Below are 19698 nucleotides of genomic sequence, written 5' to 3'. Positions count from 1 at the left end.
TAAATAGTTTATTGATAATTAATCATAATTAAGTTAAAGAACCTCTTACAGGTGTTCTGTCCAAATCTCTTGGATGAGAACCGTGGTTTTGCAATGGTTGCTTGACAACCATACTAAAACAAATACTTAAGAGCTTTATACGTGCCAGTAGGCAGATTTCGTTTCTGTCTCCAGCAGTTGTTTGTTTTGGCTTTAGTGAGGGGACAGTGTTAGGCTCAGTTGAGGCTATAGCCCTCACTACAGGTGACCCCGGTTTGAATCCTGCATCGAGCGGCCCTACCCTGCGTGTCATTCCCCCCCCTCTCTGCCTCCCATTTCATGTCAATTCAATTCAATTCAAACAGCTTTATTGGCATGAACAGAAACCCGCCGTTGCCAAAGCACTGCACAAACCACTCACAAAGACATCTCAATACAACAAATATACAATATGAAACATTTCAACATATACACATATATACAATATTAGGCATTTCAATATTTGAAATATATATACAGTATTACATATTTCAACACTCAACAACAAACAAACAACACTACACACAAACCACATTACAATAGAATCCAGTACAATCAGGTACAAACAATGGTGCAAGTCAAGATGCTAAAGAGTCCCTCAGGTTGTGGCAAGCAGACACATACCTGGCTGCCAGAGGAGCTGCTGTCCCTTCTCCTAGCAGGACTGACATTTTCTCCTCTGGTGTTAGCAGGTGGAATCTTGTGATTCTCTTACTTATTTCTTTGAAGTGGGAGTTTTCCTGTCTCTCTCTCAACTGTCCTGTCCATTATAGGCAAGAAAGCCCCACAAAATATACTTAATATAAAAAAAATTAACATTCAATGAGTTGTAACAACGTCCCTATCTTATTCTCACAAAGAAATGGAAAAAATAGTTGAACTATGTCTTGAACATATGAGAGGGTTTCAAGTGCCAATGTTGATTGAGATTATATGACTTAATTCAGGATTCTCTCTCTCTCTCTCTCATAAACACATGGTAACAGTGTCTCCCCATCCACTCCCTGCAGTATTCTCCAAACATGACGATGAGCGTGTGAAGACTTGGGAAGCTGGTCGGTCAGTAGCTCCGTAAGCTGGTGTGGATTGGTGAAAAAGCAGAGAGACTGGATGTGATGTCAACCAGGCCAGTGACTCTTCCTCCACCACCACCACCTACCTAATCAGGACAGTTGCCCCCAGGCTCAGTCCTCCTACTTCCCTCTCGCCCCACCCCAGCCCCTCTCCCACCCCTCCATGGTTTCTGTCCACGTCTCTTCTCTCCTGTTTCTTCTCCCGTTTTAAGTGGTGACTCCGCTACATTCATCAGTTCTTCCTCTCCAACTATGAGACTGTACAAAGGAACCAAATTGAAAAAACCCGGAGGAGAACTCTTTGTATATTTGCATACTGTGTGTATGAGACTGTGCACACACTCCAGTGGCAGACACATGTTTTTGCATCTTGTCACGGAGTTCATGCCCAAAAACGAACGGCCAGTATCCTATTTATTCTAAAGTTTAAATTTCCAGGGTTTTAAAGCGATGAAGACATTTTTTGACCGATGGTTTAAAAAAAAAAAAATCTATCTAAGTGGTTGTCACATGGAACATCTTTTGCCTTGACCTGACAATTTACTTTTTTCGAAGAGAATTAGAGAGACATCACAATCATATTACCATGAGGTTTTAATTTAGGCTTGTACATATATTTGTAAAGTCTTTTAAACTCTTGTGGTTGTCTAAGTCTTTAAAAACAAATTACATTGTGTTTTATGTTTAATACTCTGGGTCAAAAAAAATTTTTTTTTTCATCACACACTCAGAAATGTGGAAAATTACTCTCACCCTGCCTCACAAAATCAGTTATTTGTTCAGACTTTAACCATAATTTACAAAAGGCTCAACATACTTAATTGTTGTTGAATAAGAGTTAAGACTTAAAATGACATTAGGTAACTTTTGAACAGCAGCCCCAATTCCTACAATTGACAATAAGAGTATAATGAAAAAAACTGCGAAGGACTCGTGAGGTCTGTGAAGTGGCTTAGTAATTTCCATTATTGAGCATAAGGAGTTTGTGACGCTAGCTAACACGTCGCAACCAAAAGCTACAGGTCAGACCAGACCAAGTTAGCCTTTAGATGCAAAAAAAAAAAAAAATCTATTGAATTGAGCAATGGTACATTTAATTATTTATGAATTCAACTTTCCATTGTAAACCAAAGAATTTGTTATTTCTCCTTTCAAAAGTGAAATAGTCTCCCTTTACGTAGGTCAGATCACAAAAGCCCTTGATTGTAATTGTAATTGAATTGGAGAGAGCAGTGAACAGTGATAACACTGGGGAAGATTGTTTACACAGAGGTTGATATCTACAGTAATAGCACTGTACGGACTGAAAGTCTGCTCCCATCCCCTTTTCTATGAGTAAGTCATCTTTCAGCATTGAGCAGGCCTTTGTTGCAATTCAGACCGCAGTGGTAAACCAAGAGTCCTTATTGAAGATTTGACATTCTGCTCACTGCGCAACCACAGGACAAAGTTTAACATGGGGGCAGCAAAACAGGATTGATTTCTCTTACATAAAGATGTGATTTCACAAGGGGTCAGATAGCTAGAACTCACGTATTGTTCTTACAACCTGGATCCAAATGGTTCATCGAGTTACGTAACAGTTTACTGGGCATAAAATGTTAAAGTGAGAGAGAACTCAAAAGACAAGCAAGCTGCATTGATGTTAAACAGTGAGACACAAGCTTATAAGACCACTTTGGTCACTCGTACTTTATTGTCCTTGGATAAACTGTGATCTCAGTGCGAAAGAGAAGGTCGGTTGGTACAGAAAGCTAAAATAAGCTTGTTTTTAATCAATGTTTTGACTTTTTTCACTGCCCTAGATGTATTATCATCATGTATAAAAGATCAACATGCCTATGAACATTCTCCTTTCCCCTCCCTTTACTGCAAAGTGTACAGCTCACAAATGTAGCTCCTCTGTCTTGTATGTGTATTTGATATTATTGTTATTATTTAAAGATAAATCTGGAGAGAATTATTACAAAAGGGAGCGATGGACTGATGATGCACCATCACAACTGAACAGAGATTTTTACTTTGTGTTTTTTGTCAGATCGAAGCCATGAGTGGAAGTTACACGAAGATGCATTTGTAAATCGGATCATGTTTTCTGTTTTGTGGCAGTATGTGGGACTCCATTTGTGATGTGTTCATTTTTCTCTTTTTTATTCTTGTATTATGTTTTTGTAAATACAGAGAAGTATTTCATGAGTTTTGAATATGCTGGTATAAAGCTTCTCTTCCCTTAGTCAAAGTGTCAGCTCTTTTCATTTGTGAGTATATGGATCTGAACGCAGTCACAATCCCACAAAGATAACCTGTTTTTACTCTCTGGTTTCTGAAAGGAATAAGCAAATGTTTAGTGAACTTCAATGGTGCTGATACCTGACAGAGCTATCTATTGGTTCTTATTTAGTAAAGAGAAACAGGGGTGTAAGGTGTTAATCCAAGGGCCAACTACTGTACCACTTCATAGTTCAATAGAAAAGACATAAACAGCATAGTCACTGTAGTTCTTACTCTTGTAGGTTATACTATAACATGTGTCCATTTCAGACTGATCTGTCTCTCTCTCTCCATCCTTCTTTCTGGCCTCAAACTCATAGCACAAACAAAGGCACAACGAGACTCACCCACAGAAAGAATAATTCATCTGCGCACCCCGAACAAGACACTAGGAGGGAATGTGAGTGAGCCCCTGGCGAAACCACAAAGACCACAGCATTACTGTTACATACAAAGAGAGATAACATTAGAAAAAGTCTCTTTCATACACACAAACACTTGCAATAAACCTTTAGCACATTTGAAATATTCATCCCTGTCGTCTGCACGATAAAGAAGTAAGGAATGGCCTTTCTCTCACAGCAGCAAGAAAACATGTTCTGGTTTCTGCAAAGATCCATCTGAACTATTTATTACATAATACCAGCATTTCCAGGCATCCAATTTCAGACCCCCACCTCTCCCACCCATACACACACACACACACACACACACACACACACTCACACACACTCACTCCTCTTCTCTCTCTCTCTCTCTCTCTCTCCTCCCTACAGTATATAAATGTAACATCCTTTGTGTTCGTCCTCATGCCAGTGTTCCTGCTGGAGTACAGTAGTACTGCTGTTGCTGTTGTATCCCTCTAGGTGTTATCACAATCTGATCATGTCTGTTCAGTTTTGTTTAGCCTTGCTGGCTCTCTCCTCTCTGACCGCTGCCTCTGATCCAGGCTGCGAGGAGCTGATTAAACCTATGGAGGATCAAACCCAGGTACGTTGTTCTCAGAATTGACATGTGTAAGGTAAAATACAGTTTTCTTTATTCTACATGATTTAAATAATAAAAATAAGTTAGTGTTAGAGCAACAAGGAGGATAATATGAATTATGGATGCAGGTGCACCTACTGTAACAGGTCACTGTAAATCATTTCCTATGAAGGTAATTTCCAATATGTCATATTTCAATAAATGGTCAGTATTTTAAAGTAATGTTTAATGATGTTTGAATTTTTGGTTTTCTTTTTTTTTAATCTCAAAGAAACTACAAAAAAAATATAGGGGGTTAAAAGAGATTTTATTTGTGGGCTTGTAATATGGCTTTCAATTTTGCACATCTGTTTCTAGCTCCCTGGGAAATGGATTCTTCATGCTGGAGTATCAGACAACGCAGACTTTCAGAAGACTCTTAACTCACTCACCAGCTCCAGGATGGAAATCTCACCCATACCTGATAGTGAGGATATGGCCCTGAGCTGGGCAGATAAAATGTAACTCATTATTCTGAATATTAAATGTTTTGATACCTGTATGGTCCAGTGCTTAATGTAAGAGTTGTGATTTACTCCAGTTCTCTTGTTTGTTTTTTTCTTAATTCAAGGGATGGGAATTGTCACTATGGAAGTATTAACTTCACCTTCTCAGCAAACGCCACCAAAGCCGTATGTAAGTACATTACGGTGCATATTACTGTCTGTGCTTGAATGGTTCCTGAACTTAGCTTTGCATTTAACAGTTAACTTTAACTCCACCGTCTATGACACTCTTGGGAAGTACATGCTGGCCTGCCCTGGGTGTGTCCTCTGGGTAGACACCACTGTGGCAACGGAGAGTGATGGGACAACCAAAACTGGGAGAAACCTTTACCTCTTCAGTGAGTTCATAGTTATCTCCACATGCATGCTAACAACAAATCCCAAACCTCAGAGCTTTAGCACTCACACATGTTCTGTTACGTCCTGTCCTTCAGCAAAGACTGGGAGGGTTGATGAGTCTCACTTTGAAGTTGTCAAGAAACAGGCAGCATGCCTCAACTTCTCAGCAGAGTTCTTCTTTGGAAGTGACACGGGTGAGATGCTGTGACAATAGTAAACAGTGTTGGTAATGTATCGAGACCCTCATCAACTTCATTTCCTACCTCTGTTTCAGACCTGTGTCCTGACAAGAAGGAACCTGCCCAAGCTAAAAAGGAAGACGGACAATAGAGAAGATATTGTCACCCAACGCGAACCCCAAATCCTGAGATTGCAGTTTAATTTCTACTGTAACCACACTTTGTATGTATCACTAATGTTATAACAGATGTGAATAGGACAAAATCCTGCAGAGAGTTTCATGTGCATCAACAAACAGTCTGTATTACTTGTTTTGTTTTTTTGTCTCCATTTTGTAAAACAAAGAAAAGAAAAGAAAAGAAAAAACAAACCACTACTCACTTACAGCTAATATTGATTCTTATGTTGTATTAAAGTGAAAGTGATTAAAGTTTCACATCGACTCTTTATTCAGAAATCATGAAAAAAAAGTTTTGTTCTTGTCGTCATGTGGTATCCTGCCACTGTTTTGAACTGAATGCAGTCTCTATGTTCTTTCTGGCTTAAACTACTCTGTAACTTCTCTTGAGCCTCCAATGATTTCTGCCAAGACACAGAGCAACAGTTAGAGGCAGTCTACATGGCAACAAAAGGGGAGTCAAAGAGGGAAATACTAAAGCAGGGCTATGCTTCATGTTGACCGCTTGTCCAAGGGCCCCATGAAGGATGGAGAGCAACAGTTCCAAATGACTGTGAGAAATTTCTGCTGGAGTGAAACCCCTTGGTGATTCTCCTGAAAGCCGACAACAATGTGGCTTTTTAGATCCTCAAAGAATCGAGCAATGTGCTTTGCTAAAGTTCCTCAGGTTCACATTCAACCATCTCTCTCTCTCTCTGTCTGGGAATCTAATTCTGGTATTTATCCCAAAGCATTTCCAGCACAAAATTAGTTAAGTGAAACTATAATATGACATTTGAATAGGGTGCTTACTGTACGTGTTACATAACACAGTCCATGTCAGTGCACATCCATTGAGAGCTGCTTTATGACTTACATAACCTGCCTTTACAATATCTAGTGGAGAGGCACAGACACCCTGGATAATATGAGACACAATTGGCAATAAAACATGATTATTTATTCCCCAGCGCTGGCAACTAGCACTGTGCAAACACACATTTATTACGATGATGGTGATTGTTGTTGTGTTTGACTGACCTTCACATAATAATATTTGAAATGGAGCAGATCAGCTGATCAGATCTGCTTTTGTTAATTTTAGTGTGAGAGGGCACAGTGTTGGATGAGTGGCAGGTGCATGATTGTGCAGTATTACAGGATTATCATTAGTGTCATTATCGATAATGTTTTGCTCCCTTCACAAAAACACAACTTAGTGGGCAATATCTGAACTGTCTGTTCACCTGGAAAAATCAGGGTACATGTTACATAAGCATACATCTGGTCTGAGGAAACATAAACGTTACCTCCACAGTAAAGATGGCAGTTTCTTTCTCGTGTGTGATATATTATACAGAATAAAAGAAGCTTGGCAAAATATTTGTTACATGTTTTGCAGCCAGTGTGTGTGTGTGTTTGTTTGTTTGTGTGTGCGTGCGTGTGTGTGTGACTCTGTGCAGGGGGTGTTCACATATTGAAAAATTCAAAGGTCTTGTTTTCACTCTCTGCCAGATGGCTGTTATGTAAAAGGGTAAATAGGACACACTGGATGTGGTGGACAAGTGAACTGCTCCTTCCCACCAGGAGAAGAGGTGTGTGTGTGTGTGCGTGCGTGCGTGCGTGTGTGCGTGTGTGTGTGTGTGTTTGAGAGAGAGAGAGTATGTGTGTGTTGGGTCCAGCCCACATTTCCCTAGAGGAGACTGGAGCTGGCAGGATCCCTGACATTGGTGTTGCTCTCTGGCTGCCTGCTGTCTCGAGCCATGGCTGCACAGCTGGTTATAGCTCTGCTGGCTCTCACCTCCCTGGGTGCCGCATCTGAACCGGATTGTAAAGAGCTGGTGAAGCCTCTGGTACTGGACAGCCACAGCCCTGTGAGTATCAGCAATCATTTGTATCATTTATTGGCCGCCCAGGAGTTTCTGTGCTGCAGTGCAGTGCCTGAATAGCTGAGCTTTGTTTTTGGTGTTAATTTTTAGATGCCGAGTGACTAAGAACATGTTTTGACAAGATGTCTTAAAAACACATCCATTATCCATATGTTGAAGTCTTAACATCAGCAAAGTTCAAGCATATGCAATTGATATGGATCGAAAATGCACATTAGTAACATAATTGATAAAAAAAAAGTCATTAAAAATCTCAGAACAAAGTTGATTCTATTATTATATTACATCATATCATATCATACTTTGTGGTTGTCAGATCTATGGGAAGTGGGTGCTTCATGTGGGGTCGTGGGATGAGCCCAGCCTGAAGCACGACTTTGTTACAGTGAACAGCTCCTGGGTGGAAATATCAGCTTCCTCAGAAAATGGAGCCATCACCATCTACTGGGCCGACCGCATGTAAGGACACTGCTGAGTGCAAATGACTGGTCACACAACTATGTGCTGTATCATATTGTTATGTTGATCCCCAGATCACAGTTAACAGTGAAGAATGCAGTGAAAAGTGGATGGTGGTTATTTATTTTATTTTATTTTATTTCATTTCTTCTCATTACAGAACTGATGACAAATGTCTGCAGGGTGTGGCTAATGCCACCGTCACAGGAATGACCACGCACACCACTTGTATGTATCTTGTAACATTCACAGTGTTTTTTGTTATCACTCAGACTCACCACTCACGAGCTGTGTGATATGTGGGTGATACATGCAGTCACAGCACATTACAGGGGGAATTTCATTAGAAAACAGCCACACAACTTTACAAACATATGAATGTTTTGGGTTGTTTTGGTTAATTTTCTTCAGCTATTGTGGAAATATGAAAATAGTTTTGATATTTCTTCCACAGTTAACATCCGTGGTCACACTTCATATCATGATGGGAAGTACTATGAGACCTGTCCTGACTGCCTCCTGTCTGAAGACACCACCCACCTCCCGAACAGCAAGACAAAGGGACGATATCTGTTTCTTTTTAGTAAGTTAGTAGCCGTAGTTATTAGATTCATATGTTTTTTTTTATTACTCTTTTTTTACCGTGCAGATTTTTAAGTTATAAAGCAATTTTAAAATCCACTATCTTTCCCCCTCAGTTCCCACATTGCCTCACCATTTCACCCTCCTGTTTTATTTCTCTTCCTTCAAAGCACGGACCGGCAGTCTGGAGCCATCTGAATTAGAGACCTTCAAGAAGCAGGCCGAGTGTCTTAAGTTCCTCCCAGAGTACCACTTTTCAGGCAGCGGTCAGTCTTCATTTTCAGCTCTGCATCTCTCTGCCACCAAATCCTATTGTCGGATAATTCATTTTGAATCTATGACTGTCTCTGGTTTCAGATCTGTGTCCAGATGAGAGGGAGCCCTCTTCTTCAGCTGCTGAAGAGAACACAGAGAATGATCAAACTCCTACTGAGCCTGCTACAAATTAAAGAGGAGATGTTGCAGCCCTGTGAAAAGCCTGAAAACAAATCCATCTTAACATGTATGAATAGCGCTCTAATAAGATGCTGCTTGTGCACTGATGTAGTCCTGTGTTGTGAGATCGTTTTTTGATTAGACATCAAGTTGTTGTCAGCCTAGTGGTGTTGCGTTATGTTAGATCTTGTAGTTAAGTTTATAAAAAACACTCAAATGTCTGCTTTAATGCCTCCACTATGTTCCCACTGGTTGTGTGTGGTGAATAAAAACAGCTCTTGGTGTTCCTCTGTACTGTCTCCCACTCATTTATTTTTGCTCCAACTTTTCCCTCATCCTTTCTCACATTCAATAAAAGTTGCCAAACACTCTGCTGACCCATATGTCAACATTATAAGCTTTATTAAAATGGACACAGCTCTTCTAAAATGCCCCGCTGTTCCCAGGAACTTCAACAAAGACTGTTGTTGGGTAACATCACTGTCAGGGGGAGAAAGAAGACGTCAAACCTTTAAACTGTTGCCACGAGGAGTCCACACAGCCCCGCAGAGAAACAACCCTCGTTCGACTGATGAAAAGATTCAGGTCCTCTTTTTTTTTTTTTTTTAAACATCTCGTCTGTCCAAGACGAGCCGTGGCACGTTGCCTGGGTTCATTTGGGGGCAGCAGCACGGGCAACAGAAGACTTGAGCAGGTCATTCTGTGCTGAATAAAAGAAATCTGCATGGCTCCACATGGCCATTAAATAACCTTCACCAGTGCATTTGAGCATGTAGAAACCTCCCTCTTGCCCCATACAACTTTTTTCTTTTCTTTTTTTTTTGGAAACCCCAGAGGGAAAACTTTTCTGTTGCAGGTTCAGCAACATCATCTGCAGTGCAGCTCTCTCTCTCTCTCAGTCTCAGTCCTCGTCCCTCTGTGACCATGGCTCTGCCTGCTGTTGTGTTTCTGTTGGCTCTCACCTCCCTCGCTGCTGCATCTGCACCTGACTGCAAGGACCTGGTCAAACCTTTTATGCCAGAGGACCCCAAACAGGTTAGTTGTCCTGCTGTGATGCTTTTTCTAATTCATTCCAAAAATGGAAGCGTACAAAAACTGATTATGAATAAGCACATTGATTATTTGGATTATGGATACATAAACCTTAACTGCTTGCATACAGGTGTTTGGAAAATGGGTGTATGCAATGGGTGCTGGTGACCCCAAGCAGTACCACATGGCACTGGAGTCTCTAAAAAGCTCCTGGATCGACTTGTCTGGCACCTCAGACAGTCAGACTGTGACATTACGATGGGGAGATTACTGCTTGTAAGTTAATCAAGTAAAATCATTGGTGGAAAAATAGTTTGTAAGAGTACATGAGAAAAAAAGGTTTTACCTGTTTAAGGGCATGTGGGTGTTAAAGCTTGTGAAAACAAAGTTCTGTCATAACGTCTCCATGTTTTTCTAAGTGATCGGTGTATCTCGGGGGAGGTGAACGCAACAGTCTCAGGAATTGCCACCACATTTCGCAGTAAGTTACACAGTCAGACATGTAAGGCAGAGATTTATCTTTAGACTCATCACAAATACATCCACGACATCAGATGTTGTATAATGATCAGTTACTTTGCCTTTAAAGAAAATCTGTCAGAGCACAAAGGACACATCCTACAGACTTGCTCTGACTGCTTGCTGTGGACAGACACCTTTCGTAATGGGGATGTCACTGGCAGATACATCCTGCAGTTCAGTAAGTCCTGGTCTTGTCAACACATCTGAACTGAGCTTTAAAATACACATTTAAAAAAAATCCTCTTCTTTCAGCAAGGACAGGAAAAATAGACCCCAAAAATGTTGAAATTTTCAAGAAGCAAGTTGGGTGTCTGAACTTCCCGGACAACTTCCACAGCTACGATGGTGAAACAGGTCAGTACAGTAACTTGTCAGTGACCAGTTTGTTTTCTCAACCATTTTCTTCTTTATCTTCACTGCACACGATATATTACACAAGTTTCCACAAGGTGGAGACGTTGTATTGAAATGCAATATTTAATCCTGACCTGCTCCTCTCTCACTGATGATCTTTCCTTTGTTCTCCTGTGTTTCAGAGCTGTGTCCAGACGACAAAGAGAGTGAGCAACAATAAAAGAAAAAGACAAAAGATAAAGCAGCTTTTGTATTAAGCAAAATATATATAATGTAGTAGTTTGGTTCTGATTTAATTATATTTCCTTTAGCACAAACTTTGATATTTACACACATTTTGTTGGGCTCCACCAATGCCAGTACAAGTGATTAATGATCTTATATATTCATTGATGAAAACCTATATTAATATTACAATTAACTGTTTGATTCTTATGATTTATTGAAAAGAAGGATATGAAACAAAATCAGAAGAGACATGCTTTTGCTTTGCTGGCTGTGAGGTTGATTTAATATATCCACATGGTGTCATGCTGGTGGATATATTTTATGATTTCAAGAAAACAACAAGAAGTGAACTGGCTCTAAATGTAAACAACGATGCATCAAATAAGCCAATAAGTGAAAATAAACAATAAACAGTTACAGATTTGTCTTATTTCTTTTCATCCAACCCACGCATGTCCTTAGTAAAGTTTCATATACAAATCTAAGTATCATACTGTGTGTATGTGCAAGTTTGCAGTCTCTCAGACTCATGTCTGTGCACTTAAGCCACCAGCCGGCTGTAATGAGTCCCCAGGCCGGTCTGATCGCTCTCCATCTTGCATAACCTGCTGCTGTCCGTCCGTCCACTGGTCCTCGTGCTTTGTGTCTCTGAGCTGCTCTCTGCCCGAGCCAGCTGCTTACATCTGAACAGTGCCGCCACCTGCTTCTGGCACTGAGAGGAGCCAAAGTAATAGAGGACGGGATCCAGACAGCAGCTGAGGCTGCCTAGACACATGGAGAGCAGGTACGCCTGGTAGGAGCTGTCACTGGACCTGTGGAACAGCTGAACATAGTGAACCATCAGGATGATGTTGGTGGGAGTGAAGCAGACCACAAACACCATCAGCACCATCACAGCCATCACCACGGCCCGGGTCTTCCTGGAGCGGTTCTCCACGTTGGCAGCTGCCAGAGCCTGGATGATACGCACATAGCACACTGTGGTGAAGATGAGCGGGATGAAGAAGAAGATGGAAGAGTAGATGGGGAAGAAGTAAAGATAGTAAGCCTGTAGTTTTTCCACATCCTGCACATCATGGCAGGTGGTGATGCCCAGCTCTGACAGATACATGGTCTGTCCCGAGGCCAGCAGGGGCGACACTCCGCCCAGCGCCAGTAGCCACATGGCAGCGCACACGGCCGAGGCCGTTTGAGGGCTGCGCCACGTCAGAGAGTTCATGGGGTAAACCACGGCCAGGAAACGGTCGATGCTGATGCACGTCATGAGCAGGACGGAGCAGTACATGTTGCAGTAGAAGGCTGCTGTGACCACTCGGCACATGAAGGAGCCATAGATCCAGTCGTTGCCATGGTAGTGGTAGGCGATCTTGAAGGGAAGGAGCAGGCCAAACAGGAGGTCAGCGCAGGCCAGGTTCAGCATGTAGATCACTGCTGGCTTCCTGGGACGGATGTGATGCACAAACATCACCATAGCGACGAGGTTGAGGGGCACACTGACGATGAAGACAAGGGTGTAAACGGTCGGGACAAAGCTTGTTGCCAGGCGACCCTGGAGGAAACCTTTAGCCTCCTCTGAGACAATAAAGTGCTTCTGGGGGTGACGGTGTGGACCGTGGTGGCCGTGTCTTTTCACCGGCTCCTGCTCTGAGCCAGAGCCGGACCCTCCGTCATCCCTCATAGAGTCCAACACAGACAGATCCACGTAGTCCACAGGCTCATCAGTGACCAGTACAAAGTGACCGGAGAAAGTCCGAGGCAGCAGCTCTGAGTCTTTCAAGAGACAGAACAAAATCTTTACATAAATCCAGAAATAAGTGAGAAAATTAGATGTTACAAACTGGATGTATTTTAGTAATAATCATCTTATTTTCAGCAATATTTAAGAGATAAGCTTGTTTTTATAGTTCACATCTATGATGACTGACCTTGTGAGTATTTGAGTTCTAAAACTATTTTATGTAAAATAATAACAACACATTACTTAAGTATGACTAAACATATGATCAACAAAATGGAATACAAATTGTTGATTATTGTGTTATTGTTTTATTGCTCAGCCATTAACCCATAAGCAGCATCTTAATATCTGAGTGGTGCTGATTTTTAACTATTTATACTCCTTATTAATACATTATAAAGTTGTGGGTAAAATCCTATCCTGTACAGATGTAATTTTGACATCAACTATTTGTGGACTGAATGTATTAGATAGCACAAAATTGATATAGCCTACCAAAGTAAAGTACAAAAAACATCTAATCTGGATTTACTTACGCACACTTAATTATAATGGTCTGCTGTAGGCTATGTGGTCAAAACAGATTTGGGCAGAATTACAAATGATTGATCATTTGTCTTTAAACTAATTATGGTCCCAGTTTCTACTAAACTCCAGCCAGCAATATACAACTATAGTCTGTCATAAAGTGAATTATGGGCTACAGCCTCGTACTGCTAAAACAACTGTATTGAACAAAAAATGCCATATTAATTTGAAATGACACTTTTGATGCAAATATACTCAGTGTCACTTATCTTGCATTAGGTGCACGCCTGTACAACATATTTCTATTACAGTAATGTATCTAATAATCTGATATGAACTATCAGTGTTAAAAGTTTTTGGTTAAGAAACCAACTTACCATTTTGGGAGGCAAGTGCTGAGCTCTGGAGAGAAAACAATACTAGCAACCCTGCTAACAGGTGACCCATGGCTTTACTGTATTTCCTCTGATAAAGCCTGCTGAAGAAGAGAGGCAACAGTGTTTTTTCTGCCAACTTCAAACCCGTTATTACAGTTGAGTGTGGACCCGCCTCTCCCTCACTGCACATCATCTCCTCCCCTAAAACAGTGAAGTGACATTACAGTCATCTTACTTCATATTTTCCCTCAGCGTCTTTGTTGACAACATGGAAGAGACAGATTATGGTAAAACTGAGGGTGAAAAATGTTAAATGGCTTTGGGGCATATGTCATTTATTATGCACATTTTCAAGCATTAGAAATCACTTATAATCTGATAATACATTAAAAATACATCAGTTGCGGCTTTTAAAAGTTTTGAATGTTTTATTAATTAAAACATATTCCTTTAAACTCTTTAATTAAAAAGGCACTGGTAAACTACAGTATGTCGTGTTGCCATGCAGGCTGCCTGCAGAGTTGCTCCACTAATCCATTTGGGAACTGATCATGCTGCTTCTTTTCAATGTCCATCAAACCCTTAAAGTTTCTTCAGCAAAAGAGGAACCAACAAGTGTGTTTTCTACTATCTTTTACATACAAAACATGAATATAATTACAATGTCATTCTTAAAATACATTACATTTACAATCACCACATGGAAAAGCACAGGACGGATAGCTTTAATTGAATATCTCATTTCCATTTCAGCGTGATCCATCAAATTATAATCAGATGAAACAAAAACACAGTCCTGAACCACTGACTGTTTTCTGACAAAATTAATTTTGATCATCAAACTCAGCACTGTCAGAAGGCACAATCTGTTTGATCCTCTGCTTCTAAACCTTCTTCTTCCTTCCTCTTAACTTTCTCATTTTCCATAGAATTTCTTGTTTAGGAGGAAAATTAGCAAATTGACGTTCACTTTGGCTTTGTCGAACATCTTCATGACGGCAACACCTTCGTACTGCAGCTGAAGGAGGTCCTGGACACAAAAATACAATGAGAGAAACTCAAATTTAGGAGGTTTTTACACAAAATAAATAATGATGAATGACACAGGGAAGTAAATTTGATCACTAGATAAATCATTTAAGTTTCTAGTCATAATAAAAAAAAATTAAAATAACACACAGGTTCATTTTGACAAGTGCGTTTGCAGTGGGAAAATATTTCCGTTATTTCCAACACATTTCCCATTAGTAGTCCAATGACGGGAACAGCACATTTAACCATCTGTCATCAGGTTTTAGTGTTGACTGGTGAGCTGCTTTGGGATGTGTTTACCTGGAAATGAAGCTGGACTTTTTCCATCTCGACTCCCATAAACTTAGCCTTCACCTCAAAGTCCCCGACTTCCTCAGCAGGTGAAATGTCAAACATGACATTTTTGAACCTTAGACATGAGAGAGACAATAATATGGGATTAACAAAAAAAGTGACAACACAGCACACTGGGGAAAACATGACCATCATTTATAGTTTCTGGCATTTCCACAGTTTTCGGGGGAACTCCAAATCAGCACTGAATCATCTTTTCCCTGTTTTGACAGATTTGATTAATGTGCGGTCGTTAAACGTTCAGCTGAACTACACATTTTCTACATTATCATCATTAGTTATCTGCAACTGTTCCACATTTTAACCCAGGAGAGCATGGTAACTGTCTTGAGAGCTAAAGGGGAATCAGGGCATGAGAAGAAAAATGTTAGCACACAACACATATACTGTATAATTGAAACAAAAGTTTCAGTCCCAATACTTTTTAACGGGCATGTGTACTCTTCTTAACACAAAAATACTATTCTCTTAACTCACTGGTTTGTCTGAAGTCCTTCAATTTCCAGGATGACTCCCTTCTCATGCAGCCTGGCTGCAGTGTACTTCAGAGACTGTGGCTTCCACTTCTTACTGCCCTTATCCTCGCCTTTGCTGTCCACTTTTATGGATCTGCGTGAATTCCTGAATGTACAAAGCACAGTAATATATTATATGATATCCACATAAATTTCAGGAAGATTAAACGTCACATACAAACAAATGGAGATCAATTATTCATTCCCGACACAGTTTGCTAAATAAAAAGGTCCAACCCACTTCCGGTTGAGGTTATCCAGGCAGGTCTTGATGTAGGTATCATAATAATTCATCTGGTCTTGGTAGAAGGCTGCTTTTGAGTTGAGTGCCGTCAACGTCTGCTGGAGCTTCACTAGCTCGGCCTTCCTCCTCTGCCTGTAGCGTCTTTGGTAGCGAATGTCCTGTCAATTACAGTGTTTGGTTTAGAAGCTGAACAGACTTGACAGTGCAAACAAGTTAGTGGTGGAGGCCAGAGTGGCTTATGAACCTTTGATATGTCATTGATGAGGTCCTGGTATTTGTTTGCAGCAGTGGCGAGGCCGGCCTGCTCCAGGTTACGGAGGTTCCTCTGGATCTTCCTCTTCTTCTGCTCCAGAGGCAGCTGGCTGTCCTCCAGTAATGCCGGGCTGCTCTTCAGACCCTCTGGAGTCTGGGCATCCTGAACTGCACGGCGTTCGACAATCTTTGTATGCTCCAACTCCTTCAGAAGTGAAGTCATATTAGAATTGCACAAATAAATGAACAAATGCAAACAGAGACCAAACCTTTATTGCATATTCCTCTGATAGAGGCTGTTGGGTACATGGCAAAAGAAAACAACAGAAAAGAAAATGTCACCTGTGGTGCAGTAGCCTGGGACTCAAGGATCTCTGGCAAAGTTTCTCCAGGTTGAATCCGAATCACATCCACTATTAGCTTTTTTGTCCTGACACACAGACACAGACAGAAAAAGACAATCTGCATGAGCCATTTTTTTGTTGTTTTGTTTAGTTTTTTCTTTTTCACTCATATTTCTGATTACCATAATCCTGTGTCTCTGCACATGGCCTCAGCACATTATAAAATTGCAATTTATTTGACATTTGACACATACACATATGTAACAGTCTAGGACTTCTGAATCCCACTGTATCAACTCATGGACATACTGATTTCACATTCTCCCTTCTTTTGAAATGTACGTGCAAAGAAAATAATGACGAGAGCAGCTCTGTCTCTTTTAAGACACTGATGCAGACGGATACATGTTTATAGGCAAGATAACGCTGACCACCAAACCCCTTCCCTTTTGGACAGGAAAACGATAGAAGGGCAGGAAAGACAACAAAGACACGTTACTGAGTGATAGCCAAAAGAAGCACAGACTAGATGAGTAAAGTGCATCACTCAGCATTCATAGTAGTCCCAAACTCTATGCAACACTTTAAGCAAAGGTTATCATGAGTATTGAGTTTAAATATAAATAAAAGTGGTGTTTAACTTGGATTGAAATTATGTACTGTAGTTAAATTAAATTCTCATCCTGTAAGAATTCTGTATGTCAATAATGAACTTACTTTGTCATGAGCGTCTTCAGGTCCTTGTCATCCCCTTCCAGCAGCTCAAACTTGCTGGTGAGAGTGAGGGAGATTTCTGTCTTTGCCAGCTGGCTAAGAGCACTCTCTCTGTTTGAGTCGTTAGGGTCTACAGCTCCTTCACCTGAAATAAGACAGCACAGTGTGTAAAAGGAGAAATGCACTATGGCCAACTAGTGTTTAATATGAATAAAAGCCTGTTTGACAGTACCGAGCAACGACTCCACATCTGGGACGTCTCCCAGGTCCTGCAGCAGCTCATGCAACAAGTCATTGTGGTCCGGAGAGATGGCCTCCAGATGTTCTAAAAGCAGCTGAACAGACACAGATGTGATTAGTCTTAGAAGAAGAGCTTTAATACTTTTACATTTACATTATTTATGTGCATATATACTTTATGTCTATGTATATAATGTACAGTAATGCGTGTGTAAAATGCATCATGCCCCCATTTGATCTCATCTATGTTTTTCTTCCCATATTAAACAAACAGACAGGAAATGGGAGAGCATCTGCTCATTCCCCATCATCTCCATTGTTCCCCGAGTTGGGAAGTGCAGAGTGAAACTGATGATAAATGGGCGCAGATGGCTTTAGTCGACTGATGCCACCACTATCCCCTTTCTAAGGAAGTGGTGTGGAATTATAAAGAAAGGAAACAGGATGATGATGTAAAGAAAGTTCAGTGGCTGTGTGAATAGCAAGTGATAAAAAAAGGATGTGAGAGGGAACAAGAGTTGAGAACATACACTAAAAATACGGGCAAAATGTGACCACATATGGCCGCAATTGGTGGAAGTGAAGCTGTATAAGGGAGAACCTATACATCTATTTGTATTTTGACTTTTCAGATTTGCTTGAGATGTTGGGTTAAGAAAAACAATCATACTAACACACACGGGAGCATGTTTAATTGTTTGTTAACATCAGAAGATGGGGGCTGAGAACTGAGACCTTTTATAATTATGTAAAGGCCATAGGTTGATATGTGCATGAGCTTTGAACAACTACATTAAAATAACATCAGTCGAGAAAAACATGCAACATATCTAATTGACATCCTACGTCATACTGTAAATGATCTATACATAGAGGACATATTGTCAGACTTATTTTGCCTGGGTTTACCGAGTGCGTGTTGATGATCTCCTCTATTGAGATGTAGATGACAGGCTTGCTCAAGGTCACCATGTCTGAGTATTCATCAATATTAAACTTCTCCTCAGGTTCTGGGACATCACATGCCGACTGGAAAAATAGCCTGGTAGAGAAGAATATCAGAGGTTAGAGGTAAAATGTGTTTAGACAAACAGAAACTTTCTCTTTCTTTGTGTGCTAATGATAGTAATGTTAAAGGGGACCTATTATGCTTTTCCAGCTTTTCAGACTTTTATATATGTTTAAAATGTTGGATAATGGTTCTAGAGGCCGTGGAAATGTCATATCCTGAGGTTAATGCATTTGGAGGTAAACCCTGCTAGATAATTGGGATTTCTCTGCACACCTGTTACACTCGGTTGCGCTGAGTTTTTTTTCACATGAGCTCGCGTCTACGTCGATGCGTGCCGGACGCGATATTTTTTTTCCTACTATGGCCACCTATGGCCACGCTAAGACCCGCCTTACTCCACCTCTGATTGGCTGCCTCTGCAAGGCTAAGCCTATCCCTGCATCTTACCCTAACCTTAACCACTCCCTTCACACGCCTAAACCAACCGTCTTTGCCTAAACCTAACCGTCAGAGTCGAGGGCATCGTGATAAGCCAATCAGAGGCCTAGTAAGGCGGGTCTTTGCCTGGACATAGCAGGAAAAAAATTTTTGCGTGCCGGACTCCCCTACATGGCCATGCCGAGGTCTCTGCTCCAGCCGGCCCCGCCTCCCCCCGTGCTGCTCTGTTGTGGCTGGTGTCACAGCGGAGAGCGGAGCGGACTACTTCCTGCTTCTTCCCTGCATGTTTTAGCGCTGTAGCGTCACTTTACTAAGTTTTATTTAGAAGTTTACGCCGACGTTTCATGTAAGTGAAGCTGTACCTGTGTGAGGAGCGACGTACCGCCGGGGCGACGTTGTTCGTCGGACCGACGTAACGCTGGACCACCGGAGCACCGGAGCTCTGGAGCTGCAGCGGCTCCTCACACAGGCAGAGCCCGTCTGCAGGCCTCCTTGGCCGGGCAGGCGTCCGTGCTCATCGCGGTAGAGAAAACCATCGCTAATAAACATACCCGCAGGTTTTTTAGACGTTTACCGCCGTGTGACTGCAGACTGGAGATCTGGCAATTTGCCTACTGCAGATTTAGCTTTTGTTTGCATACTGCATTTTGGCCAAATCAGTAGGTACTAGTAGTAGACATCGTCATGGTAACACAATGCTGAGGGAGTGGTTCATTTGCATTTAAAGGGAGGGGCCACTGAAACAGACCGTTTTGCAGAGCCCTGTTTTTGAGAGTGCTGTGATGTTTGATCTTTGGGGTATTTTGACCGAAGCACATCACAGACATGTCTATAAGACA

At 41.2% G+C, this 19698-nt stretch overlaps 6 protein-coding genes across 7 annotated transcripts in view; 4 read left to right on the top strand and 2 right to left on the bottom strand.

Moving 5' to 3' along the window:
* ssbp2a (single stranded DNA binding protein 2a) overlaps positions 1-3324 on the top strand; it is a 50757-nt gene extending 47433 nt beyond the window's left edge. The window contains exon 17 of the mRNA XM_085787023.1: positions 1029-3324. Coding sequence (XP_085643149.1) covers positions 1029-1058 — 30 coding nt within the window. The 3' untranslated portion in view covers positions 1059-3324. The remainder of the gene's footprint in view (positions 1-1028) is intronic.
* Positions 3325-4173: 849 nt separating this feature from the next.
* LOC146981621 (uncharacterized) lies at positions 4174-5743 on the top strand. The gene is made up of 6 exons (XM_085788183.1): positions 4174-4352; positions 4707-4849; positions 4960-5024; positions 5095-5232; positions 5329-5427; positions 5508-5743. Exons 1-6 carry the CDS (start codon positions 4248-4250, stop codon positions 5561-5563), a joined length of 606 nt encoding a protein of 201 aa, XP_085644309.1. The 5' UTR covers positions 4174-4247; the 3' UTR covers positions 5564-5743.
* A 1550-nt stretch (positions 5744-7293) lies between these two features.
* On the top strand, positions 7294-9227 carry LOC146981620 (saxitoxin and tetrodotoxin-binding protein 1-like). Its single transcript, XM_085787021.1, has 6 exons — positions 7294-7444; positions 7776-7918; positions 8079-8146; positions 8373-8501; positions 8671-8766; positions 8858-9227. Exons 1-6 carry the CDS (start codon positions 7334-7336, stop codon positions 8947-8949), a joined length of 639 nt encoding a protein of 212 aa, XP_085643147.1. The 5' UTR covers positions 7294-7333; the 3' UTR covers positions 8950-9227.
* Positions 9228-9672: 445 nt separating this feature from the next.
* On the top strand, positions 9673-11106 carry LOC146981619 (uncharacterized). Its single transcript, XM_085787022.1, has 6 exons — positions 9673-9970; positions 10098-10243; positions 10387-10448; positions 10557-10667; positions 10742-10843; positions 11026-11106. The coding sequence occupies exons 1-6, from the start codon at positions 9860-9862 to the stop codon at positions 11061-11063; spliced, it is 570 nt and encodes a 189-aa protein (XP_085643148.1). The 5' UTR covers positions 9673-9859; the 3' UTR covers positions 11064-11106.
* Positions 11107-11178: 72 nt separating this feature from the next.
* Positions 11179-13836, bottom strand: f2r (coagulation factor II (thrombin) receptor). Its single transcript, XM_085787019.1, has 2 exons — positions 13715-13836; positions 11179-12841 (listed from the first exon to the last, which is right to left on the bottom strand). Exons 1-2 carry the CDS (start codon positions 13782-13784, stop codon positions 11613-11615), a joined length of 1299 nt encoding a protein of 432 aa, XP_085643145.1. The 5' UTR covers positions 13785-13836; the 3' UTR covers positions 11179-11612.
* Positions 13837-14028: 192 nt separating this feature from the next.
* Positions 14029-19698, bottom strand: part of iqgap2 (IQ motif containing GTPase activating protein 2) — a 32482-nt gene continuing 26812 nt past the window's right edge. For both annotated transcript variants that reach the window (XM_085787017.1, XM_085787018.1), the window contains 9 exons: positions 18319-18451; positions 17402-17504; positions 17173-17314; positions 16454-16541; positions 16104-16316; positions 15857-16017; positions 15578-15721; positions 15047-15155; positions 14029-14744 (listed from right to left, as the gene is read on the bottom strand). In XM_085787017.1, coding sequence (XP_085643143.1) covers positions 14631-14744; positions 15047-15155; positions 15578-15721; positions 15857-16017; positions 16104-16316; positions 16454-16541; positions 17173-17314; positions 17402-17504; positions 18319-18451 — 1207 coding nt within the window. In that variant the 3' untranslated portion in view covers positions 14029-14630. The remainder of the gene's footprint in view (positions 14745-15046; positions 15156-15577; positions 15722-15856; positions 16018-16103; positions 16317-16453; positions 16542-17172; positions 17315-17401; positions 17505-18318; positions 18452-19698) is intronic.

The sequence above is a fragment of the Trachurus japonicus genome, chromosome 9 (assembly GCF_045865225.1).
Source record: "Trachurus japonicus isolate A0001 chromosome 9, Traja_1.0".
In the NCBI taxonomy this organism is placed as follows: Eukaryota; Metazoa; Chordata; class Actinopteri; order Carangiformes; family Carangidae; genus Trachurus; species Trachurus japonicus.
The sequence above is the reverse complement of the archived record's forward strand: the minus strand, read 5'-3'. Positions and strand labels throughout refer to the sequence as shown.